Consider the following 26,727-nt stretch of genomic DNA (forward strand, 5'->3'; position numbering starts at 1 on the left):
TATCAAATAATGCCAATAAAAAGCATGTTTTTATCAATCTCTGAATAGAAGAAAAAGTCAATCACAAAAAAAGAGAGAAAAGAACAAGAAGAAAAGGAAAGGGAGATGAAAAAGGAAAAGATTAATGGGGATCTAAATTTAAATTCTGACTCTCTTGGAAAGAAATTAAAAAGAAAAAAGAAAAAGATGTCTCGGCTTTAGTTTTGCTGCTTTTTTGCTTTGGTGAAGGTCTCTTCTGTTTGGGTTATTCCGTTCTGTGGGGACTGGCGAAGGCCTAGAACTGACGAGGTGTTTAGCCTTTTTGAGGCAGTTTGTGGCTGTCTGCCCATAACCCAGCTTGGCCTCAGATACTGCATTTGGAATACTCTATTGCTTTTTCTCTTTCTTCTTGTTTTCTCCCTGAAATGTTCTGGAACATTATCCCGAGGAGTATTTTGTTCATCACAGAGTCTGATGTTTTTCCTTCCCTGATCTCCTGGGGGCTGCGTTTCTGCCTTGGGCCTCCTTGCCCCCATTGCCTCTGAGTGGCTAAAATCAGCGGTGGTTTTAGATCAGCTCAGCCACCAGTGAAGGTGAGGAGCCCCAGTCTCCAAGAAGGCCCAGTAACAGCTGGAGCTCAAACAGAGAGTGCAGAGCACGGAGCTGCACCCGGCTTCCAGGACTCCCTCTGGCAGCCAGGGCTCTGTCTCTGAGCTTTGGTCTCCTTCCACACAGAGGTTGCACCAAGTGGACTTTTAGTTGTCCCCCCTCTTGTTTTGTTTTGCCTGTGGTTTTGTTTTCTACTTTTCATTTTCATTTGTGTTTTACCAAGTGTTGTGGTCTGGCTGTGAGGCGTGCCCCAGAAGCCCCTCTGCAGCGCAGGGAGGTTCAGAGGTGAGATGGTGGACCCAGAGCACTGTGACCCGTCACTCCATCCCAGTTTGGGTGGACTGACGGTGGCGGCGGGTGGGGCTGGCTGGGGAGGGGTCACCGCGCGTCCTGGAAGGGTGCATCTTCCCTGGGCCCCGCTGTGAGCTAGGCGGCTTTCCCCTGCTGGGTCCTTCCCCCACGATTTCCTGACTCATCTTGAGCCCAGAGCAGTAGACTGAGACCTCGGAAACCAAGAGCCCCAAATAAACTTTTTCTCCTCTAAGTGTTCCTGTCCTCGGGTATTTTGGTCACAGCGACGCCAAAGCTAACAGAAAACAATAAGTGTGAGGGCATGAGGGGAAACTTCAGACAGAGGAGAACGGGAGCAGGAAGACCCTTTGTCCGGATACTCGGCTTCCTGTCCCGAGGCTCCGCTGTTCAGCTTCGGGCGGATGCTTCTGGAGGGCAGTGCTGCAGGTTTGTAATGGGCCCCTCCTTTTCCAGCCACAAACAGTACCGAGCCCAGACACGCGCTTCTGCGCCTTGGGGCTTTGCCCCTGTCGCCGTGTTTCTGAGATTGTTGGATAGAACGCCCACAGAGTTCCCTCACTCTTTGGAATGACTGTGCAGGTGTCTCTGAAGGTGCAGCCCACGCTCCCTCACCGGCGGTGCTAGGATCGCATCGTCTTGTGCCCTTGTGGACAGTACCGTGGCGAATGTCTGGTGGTGACTATGCTCTGTCGGCTTTGAGAACAGAGCCATTGTCCGAGCTCAGTTCTCCAGACTGCAGTTGGTGGCTTGTCTAAATGGCGGAGTCTGGCTGAGTGGAAGGACCCAGCAGCTCCATTATTCCTTCCTGCGGTGTCTCCAGCAAGGGCTGGGTTTTGCAGATCAGCAAGGGTGTTGTGTGGGGAGAGCTCTTCTCCTGGTCTTACACTCCCCCAGGTAAGAAGTCAGACTTGAATAACATCTTGGAGAGTTTCCGGTTGCTGTGTGGCGCTGAGGACCCCAGCACAGCGCTTGCTTCCACATTTTGTCTAGGGACATTCCTGGGAGAAGTCGCTGAAGACAGTCCCACTTGAATTTGAAGTTACCAGACCCAAGTCATTTTTTAAAAATATTTCAAGGCTTCTGGTTTATAAAAACTTAAAGCAGGATTAACAGCCTGTGCTTCTGGGTATTTCTAATATTGAAAATATTGGGCATTTTTTTGTTTATAGTAGTTACATCAGAAAAACAGGAACATACGTTTCTAGAAGGTTCAGAAATGTCTGTCCCTTGAAATGACCACCATTCTTCCCTCCCCAGCTTGCCCTGGGTTTCCTGGATCACACCCTCTGCATGTCTGAATTTGAGCAAGGCTTCCCCGGGACACCTCGTGTGCGCAGCCCTTGACCTCCCGCCCCCGCCGTGAGTCGAGGTGTGACTACCCTCTAGCAGGCTCTGGAAGGGAAACAGACATTGCAGTTATTTTGGCATCAACTAAAACTGTAGGGTTTTTTCCCATCTTCAGTTCTCAAACTAGGAATATAAGAAGTAGCTGACTGTATCCATCCACTCATGCTCACGATTCACAAATTCACACGAGTGTGCCCTGTGTGCTTGCTACCGAGACACACTGATACACAGGCGATCGGACACCATGCGTCCATTCAAGGAAATTCAGTCATAATACGGTTTCCACATGATACACACAGTAAGTGGAAGATTTGAAGTGTTAACTTTGGGCTACAGTTCAGTGGTATACTGTGTGTTTAAAAAGATAAGGCCAGCCGGGCACAGTGTGCACACCTGTAATCCCAGTGAGTTGGGAGGCTGAGACTGGAGGATTGCAAGTTCAAAGCCAACCTCAGCAACTTAGCAAGACCCTAAGAACTTAGTAGACCCTGTCTCAAAATAACCAAATAATAAATAATAACTTATTATTATTATTTTTTTAATTTTAAGGGTTGGTTCAGTGGTTAAGTACCTCTGGGTTCAATCCCTGGTACCAAAAACAAAAAAAATAAAAATAAATAAAAAAGGGCAGGGTCCTGGGTTCAATCCTCAGCACCAATAAATAAATAAAATATATTTAACTCTTGGAACTTCATTAAAATATGTGCATATTTTTATCTTTTAAAGTAGTGATACAAAATATAGAAAAAATTGAAGTTGTTATTTTTTTCTCAGCTATGAAATAAGTATATAAAGTGATAGCTTGCTGTTTTTGGCCCTGGCCTGAAAGCAAGATGTACTGAAAACATGGTTGTCTTCATTACATATTAGCCAGGCTAAAGTTAAACAAATCTGACTGGCGAACTCCTGAAAAACTAGAAACTTCCCCCACTTTTTTTTTGTGAGACAGGGCCTCCTTCAGCCTGGCTTTGAACCCCAGACTCCAGGAATCCTCCTGCCTCAGCTTCCCAAGTAGCTGGGGTACAGGCACGCACCACATCTAGCGTAGCATTTTCTAAAATGTCTATGTGTGGGGGTAGCAATTATGGAATTTATTAAAGCATTAAAACTTTGCTGGGCTGGGAGATAGCTCAGCTGGTAGGGTGCTTGCCTCGCAAGCACAAGGCCCTGAGTTTGATCCCCAGTACTGCAAAAAAAAAAAAAAAAAAAAACAGAACTTTGCCTTTGCTTTTTTATTTTTTATTTTTTTCTTATTAAATTGAAGTTGTTTGGGGACATGCTGGAGAGCAATCTTGGTCAGATGTTGTTATATCGTGTGCCCGTATGAATATGTAGCAACAAATCCCATCATGTCACAGTGGGTATGAGAATAATGCAACCAGATCCCTGTACACTTGCCCTGTGTTCTCCATAGCAACAGAGAAAACTGCAGTGCCCTCTGCTCGCCTGATGCAGACCTTCACACCATCCCCCAGGTCCATTCAGAGTTCCCCCAGTGTTGAGCGGGTGTGGTCCCAGGTAGAACCCTTGCTTGGCACGCACAAGCCATGTACCACTGTGCCCAGCTTGGAACTGCTTTCCAAGTGTGAAGGTCTCTATGCTGAAATTTAAATGCAAATAAGTACTGCCATCGCCTTTGTCCAGTCAAACGTGTTCAGCATCTGAGTGTAGTTTGTCCTTTCACTGAATTTTCCCTTTGTAAAAACAAACATTTGTTGTTCTCAGTCAGATACTTGTTCCTGCGTCATGCAGACTTCTTGGGGGTGTCCCTTTTTAACAAAGCATCGCCGGGCCCCTCCTTGCGCGTGCGTTTCAGATCCAGCTCTGGTTCACATGCTGCTCTCAGTTTACTGCACCCGTGGTGATCTTGTGTGCCACCGAGTGTTGATGGTCATATGCCCCCAGGGCTCTGCATGCGGAGAAAGTGCATGCACACCGCTGGAGGCCTTGCGGACTCTCATAATCGGGATGACCTTTGTGGACCTACTCTACAACTTCATTTGCCATTGTGTTCTGTGTAAGGCTTAAAATGTACTCTGAACACAGGGAAGGTGTGAAGTAAGATTTTTAACAGAAAAAAAGCCAAGACTAGATCAAGAGTGTGGGCTAGTATCTGCCCCTCCATGAATTGAATTAAGGTAATGATTATTTAAATAGTAATGATTAACAGAAGTGCTGAGGAAGGAATCTCAGGAATCTACTCCGCAGCACACTGCCTTCTGCTGGTCTCCTTCTGATAGGCGTTGCAGGCCCTGGTCACTGATCTCCCGTGTGTTCTTCCTGCAGTGATGAGTCACCAACACCAGCAGCAAATGGCGCCCAGCTCCCTGAGCCAGCAGAGCCGCTCTTCTCAGAACCCAGCTGCGGCGCTCATGAGCATGCCCAGCGCCCTGACCACTCAGCAGCAGCAGCAGCAGAAGCTGCGGCTGCAGAGGATCCAGATGGAGAGGGAGAGGATCAGAATGCGCCAAGAGGAGCTCATGCGGCAGGTAGGCCTTCGTGGTGTCTGGTGAGCTCTGTGCCTTGGTGCAGGGCTAAGGGCAGGTGTCTTTTCCTTCAGGACACGCTTCCTTTCTCTGGAAGCACTGGAGGCCAGAGCCCTGCTCCCAGCCTCCTGTTAGAGTGGGTGTCCCTCCCAGCCTCTGTCTGTACTGTCGTCGGAACCAGACTTAAGAGCACTAGCTCTGGCTGCATCCACATGGCGGCCTTTGGCTTCCTCTGCTAGTGTTTAGAGAGAGAGTAGAGAGAACATGTCCAGCTATCCACGACTGTGCAGCAGATGGGCTTAACACTTAGCGGCCCAGGACAGCCATTTCATTGTATCACAACGTTTTGCAGGTTGGGAATTTGGAAAGGGCCCAGCTGGGCTCCTTTTCCCCTGTATGGCACTGAGGGCCACGTGGTGGTCGTCACCTGGAAGATGGGATGATCCAGAGGGTCCAAGATGGCTCCGGTCAGGGGCGTGGCACTGTGAGAGGATTCTGGAAGACTGGACTTGCCTGGACTGAGGCCTGGCTATCAGCGAGCGGTGTCCACAGCATGGCAGTGCGAGAGCAGTTACTGCATGCTGGCCTGAGTCTCTAGGAGAAGCCCAAGGGCCCAGGAAGACCCTGCCAGTACCAGAGGACGGCTCTGGCAATGGTCACAGTGCCGCATGTGCCGTGTTCTTGGTCGGAAATGGTCATGGTGCCACATGTGCCGTGTTCCTGGTCGGAGCACTCACAGAGGCCCCTGGATGAACAGAGAGCCCAGGGCAAGTTCCAGGGAAGCAGTGGCGCCTGTTATGCATCCATCTGGTCTACCACAGAGCGTGAATGAATTGAAGAGAATGAGCAGAGACTGAGAGTCCGCTGGACCCTTCTGCGCGGACGATGGCCTGGGCTGCTGCTGGGCTCTTGTGTGCCTTGCTCCTCGCACCCCTCACTCCCTGGTCAACAGAATGTTGCTGTGTGTCCTCCGGGGTTAGGCTCAGCCCCATCCTTCAAACAACGAACCAAGAGAACCGCGTTTCTCCCTGCTTTAGTGCCTTGCTCTGTGGCAGAACAGCTTGCTTTCTCTCTTTCTTCCTTTTTCTTTCTTTCTTTCTTCCTTTTTTGTCCTTCCTTTCTTTCTTTTTAATGATTATTTTATTTATTTATTTTTCGCAGTGCTGAGGCTGGAACTGGGTTCCATGCTAGGCGAGCGCTTGGCCACTGAGCCACAGCCCAGCCCCAGAACAGTACTCTTTCTGCTGTGTGCTGAACTAACGTCACCCACCTCTGCAGGTCTCTTAGGTTTTCCTGGCTACATCTTAGGAAGAAAAGCTTCAGTTTATTGTTCTAACTCTCCAGACGTTGCTTTATGACTCAAGGGAGGCAAGGTGCATGACGAGTGTCCTTTTGATGCTTTAAGGGAATAGTGGCTCTGCCTGTTCCAAAGAGCTTTCTAGTGGGGAGTCCCAGAGGTGTTAGGGTGAACGCTTGAAAAAATATCCTGTGACTGCCACAAATGACTGATATATTCCTATCAAATAAATCCTGGGACATAAGGTATCTCCACTGCGTGAGGCTGGGAGGACACGGTGAATCGAAATGCCTTCTAAGAGGTGGCTTTCAAGAACGGGAAGTGACTGGGGTGTGCTCTGCTGCTGAGCCTCCCTGCAGAGCCAGGAGGAAGCTCCAGAGGGGCTGGCTGCCTCCCTCGCCCTGAGGCCTTCTGCTGGGCTCAGGGCCGTTTCAGGGTAACAGTTGTTGACACCATTTTTAGATACACGAGATCATATTTCTTGGCAGGAAATACTGCGTTATTGTTTTCTGTCTTTGGGTGATGATTCTATTTACCGTATTGTGGTAGCTTCCGTAGGTTCTCCGTTAGGTTGTAGTTCGGTGAGCTTTGGTGCCTTGTGTGTGAGTGAGACCCATTTCAAAGAAGGACTTGCTTCTGTTTTGCCTCCTTGCTGTTTCTCTTTCTCTTGCCCCGCCTCCTTCTTTCCCACAGAAAGGATGTCTGGGAAGGGGTGGGAAAAAGTGTCCCAGATTGTTTCCTGATCCCAGCTGTAGGTGTTTTTGAGCCATAAGATAATATTGCTGGCTCGTGTTACAGAGATGTCCACTGCGCTCCTTAAATGCTGACCCCTAGAGGCTGTGGCACCGAACCATCTTGCTGCATTGTGGTATGCAAATCTCCATGGAGCCCAGTGAGGAGGAAAGGCTGTCCATCTGCCCAGATTTGCTGGAGGCCCCCCACTCAGCCTCAACTGTGTGTGTGTGTGTGTGTTTTGTTGGGAGGAGATGGAATGGATGGTTCCGATGGCTTTTAGTGTTTGTTGTTGTTGTTGGACTTTTTAGTCCTGGAAGCCTTTCTCCCCATGTCCCAAAGCAAATGCCCCACTGTGTGCCAGATTTTCTCCGAGGCTGTGTAATAGTGGTGTGGGAGGAGGGTCCTGTTGTAGTTTCTGAGCATTTGTCGGGATGTCTGGTTCACCTGTGGCTGGTCTACATCATTGTGGTGGGCGCTTTGACTTCTTTCTTTTGGTGACTTTTCTGCTTCTCTCTTTGTACCTGAGCCAGGGCAAGGGCAAGAAATGGGATGGAAGTAAGAGGATCTGCTCAGCTGCTTTCCCCCATCAGGCAGAAATCTGCAGGGCGGGGCAGCAGCAACCCGATGAGACTGGAGCGTCATCTGTAGACTGGCATTTGTCCGTTCGTCCGCCCTTGGCCTTGGTCAAGCTGCCGGGGAGCCGTGCTCGGGGGCAGTTTGCGGTGACGGCTGTTCTTGCTGGAGGAGATCCCTGGTCGCACCGCCTGTCTTCTGGGCCCTGGTCCTGCAGGCGGGCTCACCTCCTGCAGTTCTACCCAGGGAGAGTCTCCATCAGAGGCCTGCACTGTGCTGTCTCTACAGGAATCGAGTAGGGAGGTGACAAAATTTGATAAGTAGAAGTGTTTATTCCCTGATTCCTGGACAACACTGCTTTTGCGCATTCCTGTCGTTCCTGGATGACAGGGTGGATGTGGCAGGCCTGCAGGTTCCGTGCAGATCTCAGTCGCCCTCCCGCTGCCTTCCTGCTCCTCACCCGCCTGCACCCTCTGACCTGGACGTCACCATGCCAGGGGTCAGGTGTGAGCTCACTGGCACTAGATAGGCTCCTGTCAGGATTCTAACAAAATGGGTTTAAGGACCAGTTGATAACAAATTTAAAGTGAAGCACCGTTATTTCAGGATGGAAGCTCATTTCTTTTCATTCGTTCCTTCCTTTATCTCCTCATTCATTCATTTAGCCAATTCTATATCGTAGGAAGTAATAGAAAGATAATGGACATGGCTATCTCTGACTTAGGAGCAAGCTAATGAGACCTCACGAAATTGTAGTCGGAGAAGTAAGTTGACACCATTCCCTCCTTCGTGAACGCCCGTGGTTGCCGCCCTGACTCTCATCACTGGGGCTCTCTGAGACCAGACACACCAGACTGCTGTGAAAGTGGCAAGAGATGCTTCTTTATCTCTTTCCAGTGACCCTCAGACCAACAGGCTATTAAACAACTACAGAATAAGTGGATCAAAGTGCCAGAGAGGTTTGGCATTTCTTCTGATTAGTGATCTTAACTAGGAGACTCTCCTTAAATATGGTCACTACAATTCCGCAAGGGCTGCTGAAGCAGTGGAGTTGAGCTGCTGCTTTCTGATAATTGATGAGTTATCTCAGGACGTGACAGGTGCTCCAAATGCAGGGCACCTTGGAGCTCTAGAAGGTCGTTAGGGCTACAGCTCAGCATCATCAAACAGTGGATCTTTCCCTACTTTCAACAGAAATCTACCACAGGTAGAATAGTGAATTTTCGGGAAAGCCATTCTCCATGTCTGTGACACATACAGTTCCATCTACCTACCTATCCATTTCTCCATCCATCTGTCCATCCATGGGGGATCCACCCAGGACCTCACACCTGCTGGGTGTGGGTTCTGTCCCTGAGCCCCGTCACCAGCCCAGGACCTCGCACCTGCTGGGCGCGTGTTCTGTCACCGAGCTTCGTCACCAGCCCTTTTTATTTTATTCTGGGAGGTCTCACTGAGTCATGCAGGCTGGCTTTCTTGAACTTGCCATCCTTCTGCCTCAGCCTTCCAAGCAGCCAGGATCACAGGCATCCACCACCACGCCCATCAGAAGAGAGAGATTCTTAGTTGAAGGTTTACTTTTCTTTTATCTTTATTCCTGGAAGAGTTTTATTTTAACCTGATTTCCAAAGTCTGCAGTGTAGCTTCAGAATTATTTAAAAAATGGCAACTGAGAAAATAAAGCTTTTTTTTTTTTTTTTTTTTTGGTACTAGGGATTGAACCCAGGGGAGTTCTATTACTGAGCTATGTCTCCAGCCTTTTAATTTTTTATTTTGAGATTGGATCTTGTCGAGTTTGCCCAGGCTGGCCACCAGCTTGTGATCCTCCCACCTTGGCCTCCCAAGTTGCTGGAATTACAAGGTGTGCACCATTGTGCCATCAAAGAAAGCGATTCGTAGTCAAAGGTTGACTTTCCTTTTATCTTTTTTTTTTTTAAGAAAGAAATTGGAATTTTGTTTTTAGAAGGTTTTGAAGTAGAATTTTTTTTAAAGGATTTAAATATAATTTACAGAATTACTCTTTAAGATAAAACACAGCAGTTTTGCTAAGTTAAAGAAGACAGAGCGGAAAAAACTATTGCATGTTTCCATTATGTGATGTTCTGAAAAAGACAAAACCGTGGGCACAGAGCAGAGGAGCGGGGCTGGGCGTGCAGGAGGCCTGGCACACAGGCAGCCCAGGGACCTGGCTGGTGCTGGCCCAGTTCTGGATCTTGGTCTTGGTAGCTGCTTCACAACTCTGCGCTTGCTCTTAGTTCAGAATGGTACAGAACAAAGAGTGAATTTCACTGGATGTAAATAATAAGAAGAAATGAAATTATCACACAAAAAAGACCAAACACATATATATTGTACAAAAGGTACAAAATACTCAAAAACAAAAACATTATACTCTCCCATACTCTAGAGAATGGCTGTAAAGATGTTGGTGGTTTCTTTCTACTTCTTTTGTACATTTCTCTGTGTCCTTTGTGTCTTAAAAGAAAATCGGTGGCTTATTTTAATACTGTTTTGTTACTTCTTCTTTCTCTTCTGAGGAAGCCATTTATTCTGTATCTGCCTGTGAGTTGAGCCGGGACTGGGTCTGAACCCGTCCTGAGTGTCTGGGACCCTTCCTACAGCAGCTGGACAGGCATTTCTAAACACCGTGAACCACCCGAGCCCTGAGAGACTAGAATGCTCCATTGTTGCAGCTTAAAATTCTACATAGCATTTTCTCAGTATTCTGAAAGGCAGCTTTATCAGGTGAAATGGAGAATTTCAGCCACTGGTACAAAATTGAGAAACAGATATCTCAGTTTTTATTTACCCAGCTAAAAGAAGTTTCTTCACATGAAAACACACACATGGCTTTATCTGAGAAGGATATTTCTTTCTAAGTGTTTTATTCATTTAAATATAAAGTTTTGGGGGAAGCGCTGGAAGATTTTGACCCTGTGGACTTCCTGTTAACCCTCAGGGCCTGAAGGACTAGGCTGGCTCCCCTTCCCTGCTCCCTGGGCCACACTGCTGAGAAACCATTATTATTCTCAAGCAAATTCCACACCGTTTTACCCCATCCTTTCCTTAATTGGGACTGGGGGACAGGAGAATGCAGCTTGTCAAACAAAAATGCTGACTAAGCCTGGCCTCTGGTTGCCAGGGCAACGGGGACAGGAAGGAGGGAGGCGGAGGAATCTTGGCAGACTCCTGCTGGACCTGACAGCCACTAGCAGCCGGCCAGCTGTCCCACCCGCCTGATGGGAGCAGCCCTGGTCTGGGGAAGGTTCTGTTTCCATCAGGAGGAGAGCAGCCATTAGAGAGGTTAGGGAGTGTCAGGGCCTAGCAGACCCCGTAGCGTGAGTGCTGGCCATTCCACAGTCTTGCCTTTGGAACTCAGGACCCAGCTTTGAGGAACACATTTCACAGGGTCAGGTTTCAGAGTCGCCAGGTCACGTGGTCACCATCGAGCAGCCCCTCAGCCCCTCTGTAGTGGCTCGGCTGTTTAATTTCGCTGGTTGTGTATGCGTTCAGCAGACGTCCTGGGCACCCAGCGTGTGGCGTGAGCAGACCTGCCCCGCCGTCCTGGAGCCTCCGCTCCGGCCCTTGTGAAGTGCTGTGTGTGCCTACACGTCCCAGAAACAACCTGTTTTCCGATATGGCCTGCCGTTCCCTCCTGGAGGAATGACACCGAGTCAAGTCTTCAAAAACAACTCCTTTTGTTCACACCAGCATGTTGCCTATGACAAACAGATACATTTTTGACAGTTAAAACAAAAAACGATACAAGGACTCCCTTTGAAAAACGTTTTAAATTGAGCATCATTTAAAAATAGAGGTGCATTTTGTGCGAAGGAAAAGCTGCTCATGATTTCTGATCTTAATCACATCGCTGAGGTCTGAGGAAACATTCCATTTCAAAATCCATTTAGCTTCTTCTGTATTTTAATGAAGAAAGAAGAATATCCAAATCATAACGTTTCCCCTAGTGAGAGTCGAGGGGCAACAGACAGACGGTGGGATAAGTGCGGCCGTGGCACACACCCTGACTCAGGAGCCAGAGACAGGCCGTGGAGGTGATCAGGGACGCGTCGAGCGTCGTCCCCAAGCTTCAGAGCTTCAGCTCTGCCCTCCCGCAGCCCGCCTGGCCGCTGAGCCCGCGAGGAGGCGTTTCGGAGCGGAGGCTACGGGAAGTGTGACCGTGAATTTCTAGAACCTTCTGGCACCGTTGAGAGATTTACATCAGGAATTTTCTTTTCTTTCTTTTTCCCCCCAAAGAAGGTAAATAATTCAGCATTTTGCCTCTGAAGTCCTCGGGTTTTTGGCAGAGAGAGCCATGTCTCTGCACCAGAATAATTAGATTTGAAAACATGGTCTTTATTCTTCTCTTCGTTCGTTCCTCTTCCCCACACCCTTCGTGATTAAAACAGCCCAGTCTTCCACACTTAACTCAAGCAGCGTGCCCTCGGCAGCGGGGACTGCCTGGCTTTCCTGTGACCTTGTTCCAGGGAGGGCAGAGCTGGCCGGTGGAGCTGCCCCTCACCAGCACAGTGCTGGGCCCGTCGGCCACTCTCTGCTTTCTTACCTCTGCTGCCACTGATCCCCTGGAGAGCTGCAGACCAGCGGGAGCTGACCGTGCGCGCTCAGGTTGCTGCCAGAGACTCTCCCTCCACCCCGGCTCCTCTGCACGCACACAGTCGCCCAGCCGCTTGGACAGGGTGCTTCTCTAACCCACACATAATTCTTCGTTTCAGGGAGCTAAATGGATGACCACAGGCTCATGGATTCTCAGGCCCTTATTTTGCAACAGTTTTTTCAACCCTAATGTAGACATGAGTCAAAAATAAAGTTGGTGGGATAAGGAAAGATCTGGGGCGGGACTACTGAGGGCAACCGTCCAGATCTTTCTGAAACTGGCCTTTTAAATCTGAACTTACGTGTTGTGAATTCCCAGGACACTGGCTCCGCCCATATACGTTGAAAAGAACTGCAGAATACATCCAGTTCCATCTGTTTCCCAATTCAGGGAGGAGGACTGTGAAACCACCGGTTCCTTAAGACGAGTTCCTGCTCCCAAGACAGCTCTCCCTCCGTGCTGTGCTGCCCTCTCTCTGCTTAGCCCAAGACATGTCCAATAACTTTGAACCCTTGACGGCTGCTTGAGAATTCCAGTGGCCGATATCCCAGAGGATTAAGAAGCAAGATTCCCCTCACTGAAGTACCCCTGGAAGCTCTTCATCCCTCTTCCTCAGATCTGGGGCACAGCAGCTCTTCCTTCTTCCATGTCTTAGTCCTTCAGTTGTTCAAGAGCTGTGGTGTGTCCCTTCAGTCTTCTCCTCGTATGGTTTGGCTATGAGGTGTCCCCAAAAGCTCCTGTGTTAATGCAGGAATGATCAGAGGAGAAACCATTGGATTATGGAAGCTGTAACCTAGTCGGTGAATTACTGGGTGGTAATTGCAGGCAGACGAAGCAGGGCTGGAGGAAGTAGGTTGCTAGGCTGTGTCCATGGGGATTGTCTTTGTGCCTTGCTCCTTGCGCTCTCTCTGCTTCCTGGCTGCCGTGAGCTGTGTAGCTCGTGCCCACCATGCCTGTCCACCATGATGTTCTGCCTCGCCTTGGAACCAGAGCAATAGACTTGGTCTATTCATGGACTGAGACCTCTGAAATTGTGAGCCCAGAAATAAATTCTTCCTCCTCTGAGTTATTCTTGTCGTGTATTTTGGTCACAGTAAGGAAAAGCTGACAAATGTGTCCCTTTTGGTTAAATAATCCCCAGCCTTGTCAGGGAACATGACACCCACACTCTCCCTGTCCTGGTTTTGCTTTGGTCCGACTTTGTGAAGACTCTGGTGAGGTGTCGAACAGACACTCGGATGGCAGGAAGGGAGGTCAGTCGGAATCACAGAGAAGCAATTTTGATCTGCTGCTCGAGCAGGGGGCCTTTGGAGCATGGCGATTCTGGGAGATGGATCCAGAAGGCTTGACCCTTGACCGTGATTCTTTTCGACCGTCTGTCTTCCACACTGGAATCTTCATGAGGAGAAGGCCTTACCTTATCAGTTGCTGCTGCCAGAAACAGTACCTGGCATCTGATAGTCTCAGTAGTATTTTTTAAATACTAAATACAGGTGCAAACAAGAATCACTGTGGGGTTGGAGTTGTGGCTCAGTGGTGAGCGCCTGCTTCCCACATACAGGGCACTGGGTTTGATCTGCCACACCACATAAAAGTAAATAAATAAAGGCATCGTGTCTGTCTGCAAGTAAAATCATAAAAAAACATTCTCGGGGTCTAAGGAAGAAATAGTTGACTTGGATCTTGAACTTGGATGAGTAGTGATGACCTTAGAAAAAGCCTGACACTAACAGGAAGTGCTGCCTTAAGCCTGATGAGGAGCCCGGCCTGAGGCCCGTGGAGGCTCAGGTGCCAGGGAACATGTCATTGAGTCATCTGGGAGGGGTCCTTAGCTGGGCGCGGTGGGCAGGCAGGGCACCTGGATGAGGTCGCATCCAGGACTTCTGAGGCTTCCGGAGGATAACACAAAGCACTGGTGAGCCAGGAAATGGAAGGTCCTGGAGGAGTCTGGTCACCCACTTCCTGCTGGAGACGGCATGGCAGGGTTGAATCCAGGCATCTGGTCGCCCACTTCCTGCTGGAGACGGCATGGCAGCGTTGGATCCAGGCATCTGGTCGCCCACTTCCTGCTGGAGACGGCATGGCAGCGTTGGATCCAGGCATCTGGTCGCCCACTTCCTGCTGGAGACGGCATGGCAGGGTTGGATCCAGGCATCTGGTTGTCCACTTCCTGCTGGCACTGCTCCTCCTGGTGCAGTCCTGTGTCAGGAGCTGGGAGGTGCAGCAGGAGAGGGTGAGGATGGACGGGTGCCTGCGGGGGAATGAGAGCAAGGCTGTTGTGTCACTCATCTGTGTGGTTGAAGGTGTGAGAAGTGCTCTTGGTTTGTTTTTATTGCTAACCACAACTTCAGATATTTCCACTTAAATCCAGTGAAATTGCCCATTTATCTGTTGAGTGGATATTTACTTAGTACCTACTCTGTGCCCGGCATGGTTATGTTGCAGCAGTGTACACATAAACAAGATGGACAAAATGCCTGCCCTCATAAGCTTACATTCCAGCAGGAAAGAGCACCAATGCCTAGGTTGATAGGAGGAAATTGATACGGGTCAAGAGACAAAAATAGACGAGGCAGGCTGCTCTAGACAGGGTGAGGGAGGAGCTTCTGTGAGGAGTGACCTTTGTGGATGGGCAGCGAGTGAGAGACTGAGCCGTGAAGAAATCCGAGGAGTGGGCTAGGGACAGAGGGACAGCTGGTGTGCAGTGGGAGGAACAGCAGAACCAGGAGTCTTCAAGGGGCCAGTGTGGAGCTGTGAAGAACTAGGCAGGGTAGCGGGCAGGGCTGTGGGCTGCAGTCTCCAACCAGGTAGGATCTGGGGGGTATGTGACCTTCACTCAACCCTCACTTTGGCTGTGACCCCAAAATGACCTTAGGATAGTCTTACAGAACCCCTTGCGTTGGGAATGATGGCTTTCTAGCCTGGACTAGCCTGTTTCTCAGTTACTTTCCCCCAGTGTTTGCAACACCCTCCTGTATTCTCTGGCTGGTTGGTCATTTGGGTGGACGATGAGACTGAGTCCCTGTGGTCCCAAGGCAGCCTGTCCTCTCAGGATGACTTGGCCAAGTCTCCACAGCAGAGAAGCCACATTGATGCCAGAGAACAGAAGTTCAGCTCTTTGGATTTAAAAGGGAGGGCATGCTGGGAACAGCAAGTAGAATATTCCTGGCACAGTGGAACATCCCTCCAGTGTGGTGGAACATCCCCCCAGTGTGGTGGAACATCCCCCCAGTGTGGTGGAACATCCCCAGTGTGGTGGAATATCCCCAGTGTGGTGGAACATCCCCAGTGTGGTGAGAACATCCCCAGTGTGGTGGAACATCCCCAGTGTGGTGGAATATCCCCAGTGTGGTGGAACATCCCCCCAGCGAGGTGGAACATCCCTCCAGTGTGGTGGAACATCCCCCCAGTGAGGTGGAACATCCCTCCAGTGTGGTGGAACATCCCTCCAGTGTGGTGGAACATCCCCCCAGCGAGGTGGAACATCTCTCCAGTGTGGTGGAACATCCCCCCAGCGAGGTGGAACATCCCCCCAGTGTGGTGGAACATCCCTCCAGTGTGGTGGAACATCTCCAGCAGAGTGGAACATCCCCAGTGTGGTGGAACATCCCCCCCAGCGAGGTGGAACATCCCCCCAGTGTTGTGGAACCTCCCCAGCGAGGTGGAACATCCCCCCAGAGTGGTGGAACATCACCCCAGCGAGGTGGAACATCCCTCCAGTGAGGTGGAACATCCCCCCAGTGTGGTGGAACATCCCCCCAGTGTGGTGGAACATCCCCCCAGTGTGGTGGAACATCCCCAGTGTGGTGGAACATCCCTAGTTGGGTGGAACATCCCCAGCACAGTACCCTTCCAGCTCTGGTCGTGTTGTAGGCCTTTTGAATTTCATTTATATGTCTAGCAACACAGCATTATTTTATGTTGCCTGCATTTGAAGTGTTCCAGGAATAATTTAAATGAAAGTGAAGTTTAGAACCACATGTTTTATATCTTGTTTCTGAGATTTGTTCTTATAATTTGAATTTTATTTCCATGTTATATGTCATTACAGATAACAATTCATATATAGTCTTCTTTTTTATCTAAAGTATCTGAAGTTTCAGAAATGATTCTTATTGTATTTAAATTCAGACCCTCTTGGACTTTACAAATCAAACCTGAATACTTAAGACATGGTGATAAAATTCTGTGAAATTAAGAAAATACTGTCATTCCATCAACTTTTATGCTTAAAAGGGTATTTGTTGGGAGTTAAATCCCACATTTATGGTTGAAGAATAGACGATTCTAGATAGTTTGTTTTTATATATATAATGAAGGATTTTAGCCACGAAAGTCTTGCATTTGCAGTTTGTAAGGGGCTGGAAGTTGTGTCGGGGCCAGATGTTTTCATACTGGGGTCTGGGCATGTGTGTTGCGGAGTGGCGCTGGTGGGCGGGCCCCTCACACCTGTGCAGCCCGCGGTCTCCTGGACCAGACTTCAGGAAAGCTTTGCTGCATGAAGTGTCATCGCGCATTCTGACGACTTGTGACCTAGGCAGGCAGCCGTGATCTGGCCCTTTCTGGCCAGGGTGTTGACCTCAGGGAAGGCGTCCAGCAGGCCTTCGTCTGCAGCAGTCATGCTACCAGCCTCCCACCAACAGCAGAGCGAACCCTGGTAGCTGAGCGTTGTTGCAGCCGCTGCCTTCACTGGGTCTCGTCTAGCCGGCAGTTACTCTCTGAAGCCGTAGCATGTCAGGACTGGAAGAGATCTAACAAGACGAACAACTCGGAAGGCCTAAGTCTGCTTGCCACGGTAGCCGTGGCTTGGGGCTTGGGGGCTCACGACTTCAGCCTGCGGTGGGAGATGGACGGGCAGAGGCGAGTGGAGGAGCCGCGCCGGGGTCTCGGGTGCAAGCGTGCTCGCACAGAATCCTCCTCTGATGCCTGCTCGAGTTGTCTCAGCAGGAGAGCCTCCTGGAGGTGCTGCCTAGAGAACGTAATCGCAGGCAGTGAATTCATGACCGTTCGTATTGCCTCCACTTGGCAAAGTAGGGCTGGCTTAAAACAATGCTGCTAGCATTCTGCTCCTGCTGATAAAAGCCGTGTGCTGTCGGGTGCGTGACTCTGGGATTCTGCTTGGCCCTGCATTGTTCTCCAGCCTCCAGCCAAGTAACCGTAGTCAAGTAACGATACAGTCCAGTGGAAAGCCTTTTTAAAGTGGCTGTTCTGTTCTCCCGGTTATTGGCATAAACTGTCAGATGTGATTTAATGTGAATCCTGAATTCTGTGATCCCAGGTCCACTGGCCTGGGAGGAGCAGGGACTGGAATGTGCCCGTTGCTCTGACTGATGGAGTAGCCTTGTCTCTGAGAAGGTGCCTGGAGAGGCTGATGTGCGGTGGGTGTTTTAACAGTCCCATGGGTGGCGTGTGGTGAAGGCCATGCGGGAAGCCATTCCCGCGCTTGCCCTTAACTTTGTGAGTGTAGGAGAGCCATTTACGTCACTCATGACTTCCTGATGACTTGGACTTACTGGGAATTAATATAAAGCGCTTCGTGTTTGGTGAGTCGTTCTGCTCAACCCTTGCCACTGTTGTGCCCCTGTAGGAAGCTGCCCTCTGCAGACAGCTCCCCATGGAAGCTGAGATGATGCCCGCTGTCCAGGCTGCTGCAAACCCTCCCACCATGACCCCAGACATGAGATCCATCACTAATAATGGCTCAGACCCTTTCCTCAATGGGTAAGTGAACACTTGGGGGACATTTAACTTGCTCTGTTTATTATGAGGTCCAGACTATAGTGGGGTTTTGGTTTATACTTGGAAAAGATGAGGGGCTTGGGGGTTGGGGTAAAGGTAGGAGGTGGGGGGAGCTGGTAAGAAAAAGAAGAGCAAAGGGCATAGTATCCCTTTTAACAAACTCTCAGATTAAAAAGTCGGCTCTGTCCTCTTGAGTCCACCCCTCGTGGATAATTGGGTTATGGGAATCACTTATCATTTGACAGGATGGTGCTGTCTTGTGTTTGTCTGTGGCTTTATGTGGCCACCTGGGGGATAAAAGCATGTCATATTGCATATTGAGAACAAAATATTTAGGAGATGATACTCTGAGGGTGACATGTGTCATCTAGTTAGGAGGATTCCATGGTTGCGTTTCCAGACTTCGATATTGCACCGTGGCTATGGGGCATGCCTCGAGGAACTTGGGTGAAGGGCACACAGACACTCTCTGCACTCTCTTTTGCATCTTCTATGTGTGATTAAAATTATTTCACAATGGGGCTGTGGACATAGCTCAGTTGGTAGAGTGCTTGCCTTGCACACACAAGGCCCTGGGTTCAATCCCCAGCATCACCCAAAAAAAAAAAAAAAGAATGAAATTATTTCACAATTAAAACATGATTTAATTGCTTAAAACATGATTTTTAAAAAAGAAAACATAGGAGCAGAAGGAAAAGATGATTTAGCCGGAGGTGTTGCCAAGCTCACCTGAGGCCTTTTGAGCACACAGGGTGACCCTCTGATCCCATGTCCTTCTGCCCTCACAGGTACTTGTGGCAAGTGAATACATTCAGAGATAGGTGTGGAGCAAATGTGAACGGAGAGAGAGGAGGCACAGGTGTTTCAAGTCGTTGAATATGAAGTACAGAAAAGCATGAATAATAATGTGGAGTCACTAATTCACCCACTACCCAGACATGCCATATTTCCATCCAGTCTTACTTTTTAATAAATAAAATATTACAGTTGCTCTTTGAAGCCATCCTCCCCACTACTGGACTCCCATTTCTTCCCCGCTTATCTCTGCGGGCGCTGGCGTGTGTCCGTGGTATACGCGTCTTACTGCCATTAGTGTGTGTATCCATAGCAGTGTTGAAACTTGTTTTCCGTTTTTTAAATCCCACCTCAATGGTATCATGCTCTGTAGAACGGTGTCCAGACGGTCGTCTGAAGAGGCGAAGGCAGTCAGGCCCGCTCGCCACCCGTGGGCAGGTCTGCTGGCCTTCAGTTAGATGACACTGACGTCAGAAGGGTACTTCAGAGTGCAGGGAGGGACCGTCGCCCTTCACTGCCCGGGAAGTCGAGCCGCGCGTGGAACCCCCGTTCCTGGGACTGGGATGCGATCGCGGGGTGCCTGGAGTGGGTCCCCATGACGTCTCTCCTCTCTACTCTGCAGGGGGCCCTACCACTCACGGGAGCAGAGCACCGACAGCGGCCTGGGCTTGGGGTGCTACAGTGTGCCCACGACCCCCGAGGACTTCCTCAGCAACGTGGACGAGATGGACACAGGTGGGGAGCGCTGCCAGTGCTGCGGCGTGCCCCTCACCACCTCCACTCTAGGACCCAGCCCCCCGCCACCTCCACTCTAGGACCCAGCCCCCCGTCACCTCCACTCTAGGACCCAGCCCCCCGTCACCTCCACTCTAGGACCCAGCCCCCCGTCACCTCCACTCTAGGACCCAGCCCGAGCACTGAGTCTCAGGGGCAGCACGGGATGACACCTGAAAATCTTCGGACGCAGAGGCACGGTGGGCGACCTCTGACCGCTGTCCCACAGCCTCACGCAGATAGTTCTGTGCCTGGCCACAGGATTCTGGTCACTGTGTGGTTTGAGCTCATCTTTGCTTCTTGCAGCCCCTTCCTCACAGTTGCTGAGAGACCCCCATCTGCTTTTCCACTTCTGCCACGGGCCCTGCTGTGGTAGTTTTTAAGTATATTGCACAGGCCACTTTTTGTCCTGGAAAATGGTGCTAGTCACAGTTCCACCAGTCACCCAGGTTTCCACGTCATCTGCTCATTTGGGGATCAGTTGGCAATGGGCATTTAGAAAGTCAAGCAACTCAGAGCATTTTAAGGCCTCGATTCAGCGTTCCACCTGGTGATAATGCCCTCCCTTGCAATTGAAAGGAGGTAACCAGGGGGGCCGCTCCCTGGTCCTTACCTGTCATCAGGCAGGCCAGGACCTGTGGGCTATGGAAGATGCCTTCCGTCGTACTTCATCACATAATTGTTGCAGATTTTATGCTTTTTGCTTTCTTTGTTTGTTTTGCAAAAAGTAGGGCGCAGTCATTATGTAAAGCTTTTAAAAAAAATTGTGCTAGGATTGCTTAAAGATTATTTATTACGAAACTATCTTTGATGCAAGATTAGGATGCACAGAAACTGGAAAACATAAATTAACGCGGGGAAATACAGTATTTCCTCCATCCTCAAGGAGTGAACCTTCCAATTGCAAAAACAGTTTTCAACCTTATTTTACGTAAATAATTATGAAAATCATAATACCAGATATATTCCAAAAGCACAACCAAATGACACCTGAAGCTTCTACCCTTTGGAGTTACTCAGCAAGTTTCTACACCATGGTCATGGATGATATGAAGTTAATTCACCTGCGACAGATTAAAGACTGCTTTTCCAGAGCCTCTGTCCATGGTGCCCTGGTGGCACTGCTCCTAGGTGACCCTTTATGCCTCCCCAGAGCCTCTGTCCACAGTGCCCTGGAGGTTGGTGGTGCTCCATCCTTGCACTTTGACCAGCTCACCTTGTTCTCTGAGGAGTTGCGTAGATAGTGGGAACCGTTTACTTTGCTCTTCTTCAGTTTATTACTGCCATTCTCTGTGTCCCCTGCCCCTTTCATCTCTCTCTACTTTTTGGTGTAAGGTTTAATTTGTTCCCTTGGATTGGCCTGACGAAGTGGCTCCTTCCTATGTTTAATAGCTGTTTACTTTCATGTTTTAAGTGAAAAGAATACTAATAAGCCAGTAAGGATAAAAAGCAAAGTTATATAAGAAAGTTCTCCAGAGATTAAGCAAAATAAAGGGGGGGGGGGGGTTCTTTTCCATGTTTAAGAATCATGGCCTCAAGGGAGAAGATGGTAAGTGCCCTGAAGCCAAAGTGTGGGATCGAATGGCTTCTTGACAAGGGAATGGTCTTTGTAGACAGGCTGCCTCAGTGAACCCTGCTTCTGCACTTTCTGGAAGCTTCTGTGGACTCCTGACCTCAGTGGCTTCAGAGCATCAACCGTGAAGTGGGACTCATGTGGGCACTTCCCCTCAGGGTCATAGCGTAGCACAAAGGTCTGTCAGAAGGCTGAGGACTCGAGTGGTCACCTCTGTGAAGTCTCAGAGGCAGTGGCCCTGAACCCTCCCAAGGGCAGAGAGCAGCTGAGGGGGATCAGGAGGGGCAGAGCTCGAGCCTGGTAGAACTCTGGCAGTCCCGCCGGCCGGGCTGACCACGTGCCAGATGGAACGGCCAGCTGAGTGCTCCCTCTGCAGCAGGTACACCAGCCACAGCTGGGCTGGGTGCGAGGATGGAGCACAGGGCCAGCAGGAGCAAGAGCGGGCCGTCTCCATCCTTCCAGAACGTTCTCCCTCACAAGAATTGCCTGGTGTTTATCTCATCCATGTTTTAAGTGGACAAAACTACAAAGTCCATGGGGTCGCCACAGGATTGCAGAGTTGCTCCAGAGAGTTTAAGATGGTCAGCCTGGAGGAGAAGCTCAACCGTCTCCCCGTGCTTCCCATCGATCCAGGGGGGAGGGATCTGAGCAGGTTCTTAAATCAGAGATTTCATTTGACTAAAATATGTATTTTGAGTATTAGAAAGTTAGACCAATGATTCTCACTGGAAATGAAGAAAACCCTAGGCCTTTAGCTGAAGTAGCTTTCCAGGACAGACCAGTGTTTTAAACCTCATTTTCCTCTGCTGTGCTCTAGTGGTGGAAGAAAGTTGTTTTGGGTTTTCTTTTCTATTTAATGTTGTTTTCAATATCTGGAGTGCTCTACTGAGGTCATGTTTGGCATATGATTTAATTTTTCAAATTACTGCCCTTTGAAAGTCCTATAAACTGTCACCCAAGAGTATGGATAGTTTGCGACTTCTAGGAAAACCATGTGCTCTGCTGTCAAATGCAGGTTTCTTCCTTTATCACTCAGAATGATGCAGATTTTCTTCTGTGGAGAACGCATGTGGATAAAATGAGATTTCTGCACTTTCCTCAGTGTGATGCGGCTCTGCACGTGCTGTTCAGGGAGGCCACTGCATGTGTGAGGCCCCAAACTAACACGGCAGGGTCCTTCCTTCAGTGCTGCTTGGCTGGGAAGGGCCGGTCGTCAGAGCCTGTCAGTCTTGGAGGCAGAGTTATCCCTTCAGAAGACTGATCTTTGGGGCAGTTTGAATTAACTAGTTGTTCTAACATGTGTGATGCTAGTGCTGGGTGCCTAGTTTCTGTCTCAGCACAGTCTATGGACGTTTGCAGTGTTTTGTGTGGACAGATGATATCCACAGCCACCGTAGTCCCAATTTCCAGGTGCATAGACTGAGAGTCAGACAAGCGAGTGTGCCGAAGGTCACACACTCAGAAGACCAGTCTAATGGCAGGTCTCTGTGGATTTCTTCCAGTAGCATCACAGGTGGAGAACAGATTCTCCACGTCATGTTCCAGCTGTGTGACGTTCTGGTATTTTCTCAGTGGTGCTCTGAAGTACTCTGGTTTTATTCAGAGATACACTCTGCCAAAATAGGATTAGATACTTTATTGGGTTCAGGAAACAGTGGACTAAACAAAATAAAAGAGATTACTGCAGGACATGGGCCCCTACCATGCTCATGCTCTGTGCTTGTGTGCCGTGGTGTGGAGTGTGGAAGACCTGCCCACCGGGCCCAGAGCCATCGTGAAGACAGGAAACCTCGTGCTGCCCTCCCCAAACACCAACAGGGTGGTAAGGGTGGACGAACGTTCCAATCAGACCCTCGGAATGCAGCCCTGGGGTCAGGTGTTTATTCAGGCAGCGCCTCTCTCTCTCAAAACAACTCTTGATGCCTCTGTCGCAGAAAGGCACAGATCCTGGGCTTTTAGAATCTCTCCTACGTTTCCATTCTGGGCCATGTCTACCCATTTTAGGTGACCCCGACACCTCTGTGCCTCCTACAAGCAAAGCGCACCAACGTGCTGTCTGAAAGTACAAAGGCGACAGCTCTGTTAACACTCAGCCGGCCACTCCCAAGAGCTTGCGAGAACTTACAGTGGCTTCTTTTCATTTGGTTACAGGAGAAACCGCAGGTCAGACGCCCGTGAACATCAACCCGCAGCAGACCCGCTTCCCGGATTTCCTTGACTGTCTTCCGGGAACAAATGTTGACCTAGGAACGTTGGAGTCGGAAGATCTGATCCCCCTCTTCAATGACGTAGAGTCGGCCCTGAACAAAAGTGAGCCCTTTCTAACCTGGCTGTGATCGCTACCTTCGTAACTGGGGTGCAGCCTGACCTGACATTTTCTGGGCCTCTTGGAAGGGCGAGGGAGCTGGGCAAGCCAGCAGCCACCCGTTTCTGCCTTCCTGACCCAGGCTCCCTCCTTTCCATGTGACCAGTTCGATCACTGCCTGGTTTTGATTGACATTGACATCTTCTGCAAGCCTGCATTTCTGTGGCAGAAGATGCAGAACTGTGCCTATAGAATTGGTTATGCAGAATTACTTTATTCTCTCTGCTGCCCCATGGCTAAGCTTTATGTGTATTAGTTGAAATTTATACATATATTGATTATAAACCATAGGAAGCTGACCACAGCCAGTGACTTCAGATGGGCAGCTTGGTCCAGGAAAGGTGTCCCGACTTACAGTTTCAGAAACGGAGTGTGTCACAGTAGTACCAAATGCCTTAAAACCTATGTGATGAGTTCTCAAACGTCGCCGTGTGGACGGTGAAATCCTGCTCTGTGGAGCACAGCCTGGTTTTGAACCCGTGCTGACTCCATGGCTCTTGTGACTGCACTAGCGCACACACAGTCCTGGGGTAGTTTATCCATGGTCGTTTCACTGCAGAGCACCTACATACCCAGTCCCCATGGCCAGAGGGTAGTAGCAGCAGCAGTCACGGTTCTTATCCTAGAGACCTTGCCAAAGAAACCAGTTTGGTACCAAAACAAGGATTTATTAAACAAAACTTTTTTTTTCTCATATTGCAACTTGGATTTCTGAAAAATGCAGCTTAGAATTTGATATTTTTTTAATAAAACACTGTAATTTTGTAGCTGATGACAGAGCAGCCAGATGTTTTTGATAAATCAGTGGCAAATGTATTTTTGTCTTTTGAAACCCTTCTGAGACATCAGGACAGCGTAGATGCCAACCTGATGGCACATGCAGTAAGCTGTTGCTTTTTACCTTGCAAAGCTTCGTCAGTTCTTCTGTCAACATTTCTAGTGTTTGAAATAATCATATCTATGAAACTGAAGGATGAAGCAGATCTCTGACTGACGCGTAAAAAAAATGCCCTCCGAGGGCATGTGGTGGAGACGTGTTTCTGAATTCAGTAGAATTGGTTCCTACGTATATTCTCCTAACCCTGTTTGCTACGACTGGTATAAAAAGGCATGAGATATGTACTCAATACCTCTATGTAAACAAAAACTCTCTTCATCAGCTTCCAGGGACTGAGAGTGGCGTGTTCACCTGGCATGCAGTCTTCCCGCATTGCCAATGAAGTCCTCAGCTGTTTGATGTTTCCAACTGACGTTATTATAATCTATGAATTTAATCTCTTTTTTTGAAAGACATTAATAATTCAGGTCTCTGAAAGCAAACGTTCCATTCCCGTAGGGGCTTATTTGCTGGGGATCTTAAACGAGATCCTTTTTGACCTACTGGAATGCAGATGTACAGAATACATTTGATCTAGTTGGAAAGAAGGCAAGTGGAAAGGTCGGCGATGGAGTGGTGAGCTGAAAGGAAGTAGTGGAGGGGTTCCAGTTGTGGGGGAAACGGAGACACAGGCTACCCCAAAGGCAAGGCAAGTGGAGGTGAGGCCCGGAGAGCAGAGCGGACAGCTTTGTGCCAGAGACCGTGGCAGGAGGAAAGAGGGCTCCGTGCACTGACGGGGCCAGGTGTGGCCCTGTCCCCAGGCGCGAGCTCCTGGGCAGGCTAGGCAGGGGCCCGCTGTGGCCTGCGGCCCTGGCGAGGCCTGAGGACCCTTTGCTTTGTCAGCATGGCCAGCCGTGAGGAAGACTTTTATGTTGCTACTAAATTGAAAGGGAACACTCTTCTTTTCCTCTTTCATTAGCAAGAATTGCAAAAAGTTGTACATTCTTTCTAAGAAAAAACAACAAGGGACCTAACAGAACTCAGCAGTGTTACTGTATTTTTAAAAAATATTTTTATAGACTCATTTTCAGGTTATTAAATGTAAAAGATACAGATACCCTTTTTTTTTTTAAAAAAAAAGTAGTAATCATTGATGATTTATATTACCAACTTTTAGGAGTAATTTTCTAGTAAGCTTGTGCCATTAGAACATACTAGGATAATTTTTTTAGTGAAATTAGTTGGAACATTTATCAATGAACGTAATAAATATTTTTCAGAATAAAATATGGACCCTATTTGTTTACTAATAGATAAAGCCATATATAATTTTATGTTGTTTTTAAGGCCATTAAGTATGACCTTCTTTGAAGAACATTAAGGCTAAAGATCTCAAGTAAAAGCCTTTTTTTTGAGGTGCTGGGGTTCCAACCAGCATGTCAGGCCACTGCTCCACCCCAGCATGTCAGAGCGACTTTCCAGTGGCGGTTTCTATTATTATAAGTGTTAAAATCCCTCAGAAGTCATGATAAGGTGCTATTTATATTTCTTCTTATTAAGACAGCTGCCAGGATATCTCATATTTTTAGTTCAAAATTAATCCATAAATTTCAACATCTCATCCCAAAATCTATTTAGAGAAAAGTCATATTTCAAAAGGGAAATTGAAAAATAATTTCAGAGATTTTTATTCAAGATTTTTTTCCCTGATAAAATACATTTTCTTGAAGCACATAAATTTCAGAACTTAGTTGTCTTTTTTAAAATCTAGATAACTGTTAGACATGTCTCCCGATAGTACTTAGGATATGAATGCCATTTCTTCACTGACCACACCGGACACAGGAAGCTCCTAAAACTGAAGTGTTCTGAGTGCCGGAGCTGCGGCCCCACGTGGTGGAAAGCTCTCTGCAGAGAAGGCGATGTGGGGTGTGAGGAAGGCTCGCTGATCACCAGTGTGCTCTCACCACGCAGTGAGAAAGCGACTCCTGGAAGTGCAGCCAGCTTCTGTGAACAAAAATAAGCTGTTAAGAAAAAGAAATCATGGATTGATTTAATTGGGAAAAATGGGTGACTGACAGAGACTGTTTCCCTAACACTATGTCATTTACGTGCTAGTACTTTAACTTTTTAAAAATTTTACTTCTACATTTTGTAATATGACACTTGTGTGTTTATTTTTAATTTAGAATGTTGTCATGCATACAAAAAAGTGTGCAGCCAAATCAATCAGATCAAACCCTTTTACCTGGAGTTTGGTACTGCATTTTACTTCTCTGATTATGTATAAGAAAAATAAATACAATTGAGTTTCCACTTGGAGTCTTTGTCTCATTATTCGTATATGTTCTTCTCACTGAGCATTTTGGGTGGAACTGAATTGAGAGACTTATGTGACCTCTTGGCAGACAATGAAAGAAGGGAAATTCTGTAGAGAACCGCTTTTTTTGGCTCCCATGCCTGAACTTAAACACTCTAAATATCCACAGAATTCTGGTTTCTACTTCATTTGAAGTAGCCCCCTGAGATTAAAAAAAAAAAAAAAAAAATTCAGTACCAGGAATTGAACCCAGGGGTGCTTAACCACAGATTCACATTCCCTTTTTTAGAAAAAGTTTTAAATTTAGATACAGGTCTCACTAAGTTGCTGAGGCTGGCTTTGAACTTGCAATCCTCCTGCCTCAGCCTCCCCAGCCACTGGGATTACAGGC

At 48.5% G+C, this 26,727-nt stretch overlaps 1 protein-coding gene and 1 long non-coding RNA gene across 2 annotated transcripts in view; both read left to right on the forward strand.

Annotated features, from left to right (window-relative positions):
- Nucleotides 1-26,332, forward strand: part of WWTR1 (WW domain containing transcription regulator 1) — a 118,796-nt gene extending 92,464 nt beyond the window's left edge. Inside the window, exons 3-6 of the mRNA XM_079100937.1 lie at nucleotides 4,534-4,736; nucleotides 17,541-17,674; nucleotides 19,110-19,222; nucleotides 22,986-26,332. Of these exons, the coding sequence (XP_078957063.1) occupies nucleotides 4,534-4,736; nucleotides 17,541-17,674; nucleotides 19,110-19,222; nucleotides 22,986-23,170 (635 nt within the window). The 3' untranslated portion in view covers nucleotides 23,171-26,332. The remainder of the gene's footprint in view (nucleotides 1-4,533; nucleotides 4,737-17,540; nucleotides 17,675-19,109; nucleotides 19,223-22,985) is intronic.
- On the forward strand, nucleotides 12,391-15,773 carry LOC306637743. The gene is made up of 3 exons (XR_013757247.1): nucleotides 12,391-15,208; nucleotides 15,326-15,533; nucleotides 15,657-15,773. It is a non-coding gene; the product is annotated as an uncharacterized lncRNA (long non-coding RNA).
- Nucleotides 26,333-26,727: the final 395 nt, after the last annotated feature.

The sequence above is a fragment of the Sciurus vulgaris genome, assembly GCF_902686455.1.
Source record: "Sciurus vulgaris genome assembly, chromosome: 10".
NCBI lineage: Eukaryota > Metazoa > Chordata > Mammalia > Rodentia > Sciuridae > Sciurus > Sciurus vulgaris.